Source organism: Aspergillus aculeatus (assembly GCF_001890905.1).
Source record: "Aspergillus aculeatus ATCC 16872 unplaced genomic scaffold ASPACscaffold_9, whole genome shotgun sequence".
Lineage (NCBI taxonomy): Eukaryota > Fungi > Ascomycota > Eurotiomycetes > Eurotiales > Aspergillaceae > Aspergillus > Aspergillus aculeatus.
The window spans coordinates 1,022,318-1,032,510 of record NW_017962984.1 but is presented as its reverse complement, the minus strand read 5'-3'; the positions used below and the strand labels follow the sequence as shown (position 1 = coordinate 1,032,510).

At 53.4% G+C, this 10,193-nt stretch overlaps 2 protein-coding genes across 2 annotated transcripts in view; one reads left to right on the top strand and one right to left on the bottom strand.

Moving 5' to 3' along the window:
• Nucleotides 1–2,226, bottom strand: part of ASPACDRAFT_1856929 (putative cell wall protein) — a 4,511-nt gene extending 2,285 nt beyond the window's left edge. The window contains exon 1 of the mRNA XM_020197510.1: nt 212–2,226. Within this exon, the coding sequence (XP_020055709.1) occupies nt 212–1,853 (1,642 nt within the window). The 5' untranslated portion in view covers nt 1,854–2,226. The remainder of the gene's footprint in view (nt 1–211) is intronic.
• Nucleotides 2,227–7,230: 5,004 nt separating this feature from the next.
• On the top strand, nt 7,231–10,037 carry ASPACDRAFT_79270 (serine/threonine/tyrosine protein kinase MPS1). Its single transcript, XM_020205358.1, has one exon. The coding sequence runs from the start codon at nt 7,257–7,259 to the stop codon at nt 9,693–9,695; it is 2,439 nt and encodes an 812-aa protein (XP_020055708.1). The 5' UTR covers nt 7,231–7,256; the 3' UTR covers nt 9,696–10,037.
• The last annotated feature ends 156 nt before the right edge of the window (nt 10,038–10,193 follow it).

Here is a 10,193-nt window from a genome sequence, read left to right as displayed (position 1 = left end):
CCAGAGCCAGGGCCGTGGCCGGAGACAGAGCCAGAGGCAGAAGCAGAGCCGGAGCCGCCAACGGTGCCAGAGCCAGAGCCGCCGATGGAACCAGAGCCGGAACCGTGGCCAGAGACGGAGCCAGAAGCAGAAGCAGAGCCAGAGCCGCCGACGGTGCCAGAGCCAGAGCCGCCGACGGTGCCAGAGCCGGAGCCGTGGCCGGAGACAGAGCCGGAGGCGGAAGCAGAGCCAGAACCGCCGACAGTACCCGAGCCAGAACCACCGATGGAACCGGAGCCAGAGCCGTGACCAGAGACGGAGCCAGAGGCAGAAGCAGAGCCGGAGCCGCCAACGGTGCCAGAGCCGGAGCCATGGCCACCGGTGACATCGGTAGGGCTGACACCGCTAGGACCGGTGCCCGAAGGAGAAGGAGAGCCAGAGCCACCGACAGGAGAAGCGCCAGTGGGGGTGGCGGGAGCGGTGGAGGCAGCGACGGGGGCAGTGGATGGGCTGGAGATGAGCTTCGTGGTCGAACCAGAGCCGGAGGTGATGGTGGGGGCACCCGGAATGCTGCAGCCGGTGAGCCATTCGATGATGAGGAGGTTGAAGCTGCTGCTGATCTCGATGTCAACAGCACCACCGAGGACAGCGGCCAACTCGGCACGGGCCTCAACGGAAAGATAGACGATGCTCTCGCCGGAAAGGAGGAGCCAGAGGGTACCACGAAGGCTGGATCCGAGGGATGCCTCAATAGTGCCGGTAAGGAAGGCCTCGAGCTCAGTGATAAGGCTGGTGGAGATTTCAATGCTGACTTCAGTGACAGAGAAAGAGAGCCAGAGGTAGAGAGCGGCCTTGAGTTCGGCTCCCAGGCTGCAGCTGGAACCGGACAACCAGACGGCCAAGGCCGCACGGGCATCGGCGGAAACGGAGGTGGCGAGCTTGCCGGCAATACAGGCCTCGAGGACGGCCTGAACATCGGCCTCAATGTCAGCAGAAACACTGGACTCAAGGAAGGCAGAGATGTAAGCTTGGGCAGTCGCGGTAAGAGCACCCTCGCCTTCAATCCAGGCGCTGATGGCAGCACCAACGGAGACGGCAGTAACACCGCCAGTGGGAATGGAACCGATGGCAACGACACCAGTCTCAATCTTGCCCTCCAACCAGGCCAGGACGGCAACCTTGAGCTCGGCGCTCAGGGAGCAAGACGAGCCATTGAGCCAGACCTTCAAGGCGGCGGCGAGATCGGCGTGGAGATCAGCATGAACACCACCACCCGCGCAAAGAGAAAGACCAGCGCGGAGGTTGGCATCCAGCTCAAGACCGACGGAGCCGGAGATGAACGCGGACAGCGAAGACTGGAAGGAAGAGCTGAGAACCACGCCGGCCTCAAGGGTGGTGACATCAAAGATACCGTCAATGGTCACGTAAAGGTCACCGGCGGCAGCCGTCTTGGCGCAAGTGGGAACGAACAAGGACAGCCCGGCGCACACTTCGGTCGAGAGAGTTGCTGAAGCCTCACCCTCACACCAGGCGAGGAGCTCGGTCTTCAGAGAAGCCTCGAATCCAGCATGAGCGCGGATCCAGGCGGCCAATTCGGCACGGATGTCGGCATCAATCGCACCGGCCTTGCAACCCAAGGCACCACCGTTGAGGGCAGCGGCAGCCCGGGCACTGATACCAGCAAGGACGGATGTTGAGCTTTTTCCACCGCCGAGGATATCTTCAACGATGGTCGTCAGGTCCTTGCCGAATTCGGACAGGATCTCGACGGCGAGACCAAGAGTGCGGGGGTCTAGATCCTTGGTGTCCTTGGTGGGAAGAGCGAGGACATAATTCGCCAGACCGGCGAGGAGAAGAAGCTTGCTGGAACGCATGATGCCAACGAAGCGGAGGGGTATCAGGAAAAGGTCGATAAGGTAATAGCGAATGTCGATCACGAGTCAATCGGGATGGAACGATATAAAACAATAAGAAGGAAAGAACTGATGAGTATGGCCGGCACTAGGGCAGCCTGGTCAGGTTAACGACAGACAGGTGTAAATGATAGACAAGGGAAAGAAAAACAAAATGAAAGACAGAACCCCAAACGACAAGCGAAAGGAAGTGACTGGCAAAGGGCTTGATGTCCGTTCAAACGAGGTGATCATCATCGAGGTATATATACCCCTGGGGACGGGGGACACTTTCCCGTGCCTGCTGGGCCGGGGGCCGATGGAAACCTGCACAAACCCCCAGTCTGGAACCAACGAATGGAGCAGTGCAGCTTGCTAGAGCATGTTGGACTATCTGCGATCGAGGGACCCGGATCTTCGAGACCAGGTTAGCCAAGTGGAGCAGCCGGGTGCCAGTGGAAGACTAGAGAGGCGAACCAGACCCGACTACCGTTGAATGTGGGCTCATCCGAAACAGACTAAACAAAAAGAAAATACTATTTCAGGCAACGGGGGATTGCTAACTAGGAAAGCATTAGTTCCGACTTTGTGCGGGTCACAGATGGCCCTTCCCGTCCGTGTTATTTTTTGTCTCTAGCCCACGCAGTGGACGCCGTAAGCAGGGGGAGAAGAAGGCTAGGCCAGTAGGCCAGTAGGCTAGTAGTAGGCCAGTAAGCCACAGCACCCCAAGCCAGCCACCATCTCGGAGGGTGGGCGGACAACGGAGAGTTGGAGGAGGCACCGTTGTCAGGGCAAAAGCCCCTCATGAAAGACGCTAATGTCTGAAGATAGGGCACCGAGCAAAAACGGTGAGCGATTTGGAATCCAGCAGCTCGTGGACATGTCGGAACGGGACTGACTGAGAGGAGGGAGACCATCAGCCGTAATCCGTAATGTCAGCATCACCGATCGACTACTTAGCCTCGCAGACATCAGCATCGTCGGCTCGAGAAATCATCATCGGCACAGATTTGTGGGGAAATGAGCGACCGACAGCCAACCCACACGGGATGCAGTATTGAGAGTCTGGAACTCTGGATGGGTGTTGGATCATCACAAGCCATGCAGTAGCAGGCATTACGATGGACAATGACGACAAGGCGACAAGCATAGACCGTAGTAGGATAATAGACTAGCAGGCTAGCAGGTCGTGTATGGGAGAAGCGGAACCAGACAGGCTTGAATGGAAGGCGACCATGGACGCGACCCATGGACGATCATCTTAACCGGTGTTTTCTGAGTATTGTCCCAGAGAGTCTTAGTCTGGAGGGGGGGGGGTCAGGTTAAGTTTCCACGGAAAAGGGCAAAACATGAAACTCCCCCATCAAGCCCAGCTCCTCTCCACTTTGGGGAGGGCTTTTCTGAAAGTCAAGAGTTCGGACATAAGAAAAGAGGCGCAGGAGTCAAGAAACCAAAGAGTAAGTTTACTGCATCAAAAAATGGGAGAGGTCGGAGGAGGGAGATGAATAAGCAATCGCCCCATCAACACGATTTTGTGACAGATGCAAGTTGACTGGTCAGACTTTCTCTCCGGGAACTTGCAGAATTTCCCTTCCAACGGAGAAAAAAAATAAGCAAAAGAAAATTAGAAGAGGAAATGAGTAGCAGTAAATGAAACAGAAAAACAAAAAATACAAATTGGAATATCAAGCAAACATGCACCTACATAGTAACACACAGGCATCCATTGGGTGGCAATGGGACCACTCAACCCAAACAAACACAAGCATAGATCTTATTTCTATTGACTATACATACCGGTACTCTACTTCATGCTCTGAATACTCCGCTCAGAGCTCAATTTACATCTTCCGATTTGGCGGCTCAGTATGTGGTCGGTGTCAATAAGGGTCTTCCTCTGTACGCCCCAAATATAGTACCTCAATTTCCCTCAGGTTGGCGGAAGGACTGCCGTTACCACTACAGAGGTTCAAACAAGCCGGCTGTGGCTTGCTACTGAATAGCGTGGTGGACAGCTAGGCAATCACCTCCCGTCGAGGAGGAGGCGTTCGTAGCAATTTAGTACAGGTGTACGACCTGCCCCATAGCAGACCAAAAAGGTACTCCAACAAACCCATGACGCCTCTGTAATGTAATGTGTGTGCATAGTCAAGCAGAGTGTTGTCATTGGTATGGAGGAAGTAATTGTGGAGGCATTGGAAGGTGCAGCATTAGCGTGTTAGCCGGTGCTCTAGCGTCGGGTTCCTAGTCAGGGACAGAAAGCTGAGGATGCATAGTCAAACTAGGGCCGTCGTTAGCGTGCACGAACAAACACAAGCTTGGATGCAGCAACAAGAGCCGAAATACAATCAAACAATTCCATCCATTGAAAGCCATGCATCTGCGTGAGACCTGAACCGTAGAACACTGCGGGCTAGATTTTCGATGATCAAGATGGGTGTGTTGTCGATGATAACCAGGAAGCCAGGGGTAATCTTTGCCCGAACAGGCGTTCCTGACCCAAAGTGCTTATACCCTTGGGTACGTTCTTTTGGGGGGCTCCAGTCCCCACCTCGACTTCGTTTCCCCCCAATGGCCTGAGCTGCCGGCTGCCCGCTTTACCCGAATCCTAGTTGAAGCACAAGTCCGGAGAGAATTGCAGACTGGATGCCCCTCTCCCCTCTTGCTCCCCACCTTTTGTCCCCCCTGTGACCTGTGACCATCATAGCCAAAGGGTCAAGGCGCATCTCAAATCTTAACAACCATTGTGCAAGCTCTGGAACAAAATAGTTCACTCCGAAGTGTGGTGCAGTGCTGAACTATAGGAACTTTAATCGGGGCAGCAAGAGTCATGTGTTTTGCGGTTTAAGACTTTGACTTGACCCGGTTTTGAGCGAACCTCGGAGGTTTGCCTGATTTGAATCATTATTGACTGACCAGACCAGATCCGACCGGGTTACCCCTGGAGAACAAACCTGCAACTGAAAATTGAGCCAATCCAAAATGGAAATAGGCGACCAGAAGCTGAAGGCGCGATGGTACGCTGTTGCTAATAGTAATATTTGATAGTTAATCTAGGCAGGTAGGTAGAAGTCGGAGCAGTTTGGACGAGACTATGGAATTGGTTGTGGTCCGTGAGAACGGAGAGATTCCGACAGAGAGGGAGATTCGGATATCAGGTGATCTGCCTGCTTGCCTTCTTGCTTCTACCGGTGCGCTCTTGATTTTTGCTTTTCTCCTGTTCGGAGAGAGCCACCTTCACATCGCCATGTTTCATGCTGGGACTAGTCTCGTCGTACTACCAGTCTACTCGTACCACTGAGTCGCTGACTCTGGCCTGTTATTCTTAGCCTTGCCTCTCCACGGTTCATCGATCATTCTCAAACAACCGATTTAAGACTATTTGCCCTGGCAGGCCCAAACTCTAAAGTACAGCCTATGTCAAAAGCCACGAGACAGTCGTGGTGGCTTTCTACATAGTAATGTTATCCAAATAGGGGCTATCAGTCCGAGCAGGACAGAATCGTTGCTGCTGCCGTTGCTCGTGAAGATGAATGTCCATTAAGCCACATCCCATCCTGATTACTTGACATCTACAGTATACTAATGGACGTTCTCGCAGCCTGAGTCTTGCTTCAGCAGATCAGCAGAGTGTGGGTCTCCCTTCCGAGATTTGACCGGATCGAAATCGCAAAACAAGAGATAGGGCAGGTGTGCATCGGTGGATATCCTATCCACTTCAGCAATCCAGACGGGACTGCGTCGTTTGCTCTAAGGCGGAAGGCCGGTAGGCCACACGTCACATCTCCATGCTCGATACTAGCAGGTGTGCCAAATGTGGCTAGGTGTAGGAGAATTTGCGGCTTGTTCTCCAGGCAAGAAGCTATGACCATTCGATTTGCAGTGATAATCAGGATGTCGTGCCTCAGAATGACACTACCAAGCAGGTCACTTGGTCTACCTCTGCTAAATATATCACGGAAGAAGATTTGCGCGGCGGCTTTGCTGAAACGCGTCGGGCTGACGTTGACAACTTGGCTAGTCAGATGCTCTTGGAAAGCCTCTTTTGACAGGTGAAACAAGGAGAAGGAGGACGCACAGCTTCGCACTCAAGGAAGAGGGAGGCCTAGGTATCCAGTTATCCTAAAGCGGCGTCTGACCTGTTGCAGTTTCGACGAGACAAGTATCTTCTCAGTGTCTGGTCTGTCTCTTCTTGTCTCTTCATGGCACCCTTTGACCGCCAACCGTTGGAGATTGAGGGGACACGACTTGTGATCTGGATGGGTTTACAGCCACAGACTGCTGAAGAGGTGAGTAGTAGCCATGGCCGGTGTACCATAGCTCTCTCGTAACTTTTTCGTAGTCATCGTGGCAAGCTGCACATTACATCAACTCTGAGATGTGAGAGTGAGAACGGCTATTCTCAAATCCAGGCTTGCACAGAGAACTCGAGTCCCGTGTGCAACAAAATGTGGAAAACTGGTCCTGGGTTGCAGTAATCATTTGTTTGATGCAAATGCCGTAGTATGCATATACAGATTTTGAAGCAAGGTCGATTTTTTCTATTTGCACCCTGGCCCCCAAAGATCAAGTTCATGACCAAAGAGCCTAGTAAGAAGCTAGGCATCTTCTATTGAAATTGCACACATGTGAGGATGCTCATCATTAGGACTGTTCAGACATCGAAGTTTTCTGCAGATATATATTGCTTGCAGAAGTGTCATCTCCACATACACGAACCCAAGTATGAGCGAAGATCTCGGGTATGCAGATGTAATTGAACAAGCATATAATGATATTGAACCAATATGGTTATTGGTTTACCGTAAGAGTGACACAATGCCCAGACCCTTGATCATGCGTTGTGCAGCAGGGCCAGTGCATGGCCGGTGATGCTGATTTGCGGGCATTCAATATGTAATCACCCTGCGCGTTTATATATGTAGGTAAGAGTACAGGACGTACTTCGCACCTCCGACCGCATTTGCATTACTACAAGATCGAAAGCAGGTTTGATGCATTTTACCGCACCACGGATCCAGGCTGTGTTGATGCTGCCACCAAATTGCATCGAGATTATATTATTGATGCACTGTATTGTAGTGTATGTGTACCGTGCAGAATGCAGACTGCAGCGGCAGCCGATTGTTGTTTGGGGGCGCGATTGCCCGGGGCAACGGATAAACCCCACGTGACTCGGGTGCTCCCAGCCTCGCGCATTACGGCGCAAGTCCCATGTTTCCAATGTTTCCATGCCAAAAACGACCACAAAACACCAAACTACCCCGACCTCCGACCTCGACATACTAACCCCTCACAGCAGGTAGTTGGATCGTGCTTTTGGGAGGCGCCTAGGCCTGGACACTCTCCGGTGGACATGTCGATGCGAATTTGTCCCCAATTGTCATGATGGCCTCTCCTCATTCCTCCTCAACAGCAGCAGCGTACAACACCCGGCTGCACCGCCAACCTTCCTCCCGTTCAATGTCCCGTGCCGCGTCTCGCTCAGGATCCAGACGGACCTCACCAGAAGTGCGCAGCTCACTCGCCTACCGTCACAGTGTATCCGCTGGGCAGTATGCCGCCGGCGACAGCTCGGATGAGGAGGTTCCCGAACCCAAGTTCAGCGCGTCCGTCAAGGCCTTACTCGACGAAGACGGATTCGACCTGTCGCCGCGGTTACGCAACAAAAACCTGGGCTCGGCAGGATCAAGCCAAGAGAGGCGCTCGCGCACCACCTCGCCCCTTGAGCAGTCGAATGGAAGCCCCGCGCCCCGGGTGGTTCGGATCGCTCCCTCGCTCAGCAGCCAGAGAGAAAGCTCGCCGTTAACCAAGACCGAAAACGCCGAATATAGCGAACGAAAGCCCGCGCAGAATGATTTCATTACGCCCGCACCACGCACACGGAGTGTCCATATCAATGCATCGCGTAGCAACACCCGGTCGCCTGCATCCCTGTCGCCGTCCCAGAGGCGATCGGCCGAAAGGAGCTACATCGACGACCAGGAGCATGGGAGCGCGACACGCTCAGGGGAGAAAAGCTACGACGATGATTATGCTCCGCGGGTGGGTACAGCATCCGTGCTCCGCACACGAAACATCGAAGACAAGGGCATGCACAGCTCATTGCGCGTCAAACGGGTCGGCCGACTGACCGGTACTTTCCTCAATGGGCCTGCGCGGAGAGGGGTATTACGACGGCAGAGTGAAGAAAATGAGATTCGAGAGACCGATTATGATGAAAATAACGATAACGACCACTACCACTACAAGAATACAGCGAAATCCGCCTCCCCCAAAGTCTCGTGGGCCGACCCAAGTCCGCCGACTAGAAGCGAGGATCGCCGTGACCGACACCGCGACCGGGATGTCATTGGCGACGGCTTATTTTCCAGATCGTCTTCTCCGAAGTCGTATGGCTCCCACTCCAAGTCCACCCCTGGCTCTTCGTCGGAAATGTCATCGAAACCGTCGAGCGCCAAGGACCAGCCGGTATTCAAAGTACCTCCCCCGCCAACGTTACCTTCGAATCGTGACCAGGAGAATGAGCCACCACCGACCTTCAAGCGGGTCAAACCGCAAGGTTTCAACCTGCTTGACAAGCCTGTGGTCTACGAAGAAGAAAAGAAGGAGAAAGAGAAGGAGACGCCCGCAGACCGGAAAATCCTAGCCACGCGAAGCAACAATACCCCTCATCGACCAGCTCCGCCTCCCCCCAAAATGTCTGTTCTGGAAACTGCCACAGCTACCGGTGGAGCAGCTACAGCATCTCAGTCTCGCAAGAAGCGCAATCAAGTTTCAGTCAACCACAAGCCTTTCACACGGCTTGATTGCGTTGGCCGTGGAGGAAGCTCTCGTGTCTATCGTGTGATGGCCGAGAATTACAAGATCTTTGCCCTGAAGCGCGTTAATCTCGAAGACGTCGACCCCGTGACATTGGCCGGTTACAAAGGCGAGATCGATCTGCTCAAGAAGCTTGAGAACCTGGACCGCGTCGTGCGTCTCTTTGACTGGGAGTTGAATCAGGATAAGCACACTTTGAGTGTACTGATGGAAATCGGTGAATCCGACCTTGAAAAAGTGCTTACTTATCGACTAAACGCGGAGGATGCACGATTCGATATCAATTTCACCCGTTACTACTGGAAGGAGATGCTCGAATGCGTGCAAGCAGTACATGACTACAATGTCGTGCACTCCGATCTGAAGCCTGCCAATTTCCTGCTTGTTCAGGGCCGACTGAAGCTCATCGACTTTGGTATTGCAAATGCAATCCAGGACAACACCGTCAACGTGCATCGCGAGCAGCAAGTGGGAACGCCGAACTACATGTCCCCCGAGGCTCTGATTGACTCCAACGCCTCCCTCGGCTTGCCGGCAAGCGTGGGGAAGATGATGAAGCTGGGTAAACCCAGCGACGTCTGGAGTCTCGGATGTATCCTGTACAAGATGGTCTACGGCCAGCCCCCGTTCGCCAAGATCGCCAAATACTACGAACGTATCCTGGCCATCCCGAATCCCAACGTGAAGATCGACTTCCCCGCCTTCGCGATCGGAGGCGTCCCCGTACCCCCCGGTCTGGTTCGTACCTTGAAACGATGCCTTCAAAGAGACCAGACCATCCGGCCCACTGTCGAAGAGCTCCTCAGCCAGCGCGACCCCTTCCTATACCCCGACGCGCAGCTCGAGGCCGCAGTCCCCGTCACGCAAGATATGCTCAACCGGATTCTGGTCAATGTGGTCAACCACTGCCGTGTCCGCGGCATCCCGAAGGACGAGGAGCTTGCCGCCTGGCCGGCCGGTTTCTTTGCCAAGATCAAATCAGCCCTAGAAGAGGGTCCCTAGACTAACCCACATCCGATTGATCGTGCCCAGTGGTTCCTTGTCATACTCTCTGTGTCTCTGCATACATACCTCTCACATAATTCCCTATGTTCTCTGATTGAAAGCCTCCGCACTTGTTTGGTATATTACTCATTATCTTGATATCCTGATTGAACCCGGCGTTGTCTAGTCCACCATCACCTACAGATTGGGATGACGGTTGCGACCTTTTTCTTCTTTCTAGCCTCCATCTCCCTTCTCTTCTGGTTTCCCCTTATCCCATTCTTGGACCAACCCTATATTCTCGTTTCCTTCTTCTTACCCTTGCCCCCCAACGCTTATTTTGGATAGCATCAAAGCACTGGGACGGCTTCAAGGGGTGATTTTATTATTGTGTGTGTCTGTCGCGCTTTAGCCCTGTTTGATCGTTTCTTATATCTGGTTGGGGTTAACATTGGAAAGCTCCAGCAGCAAGAGAGCATGGCGTATTCGGAGTTTGTTCGTACTAGGTTTACAAAG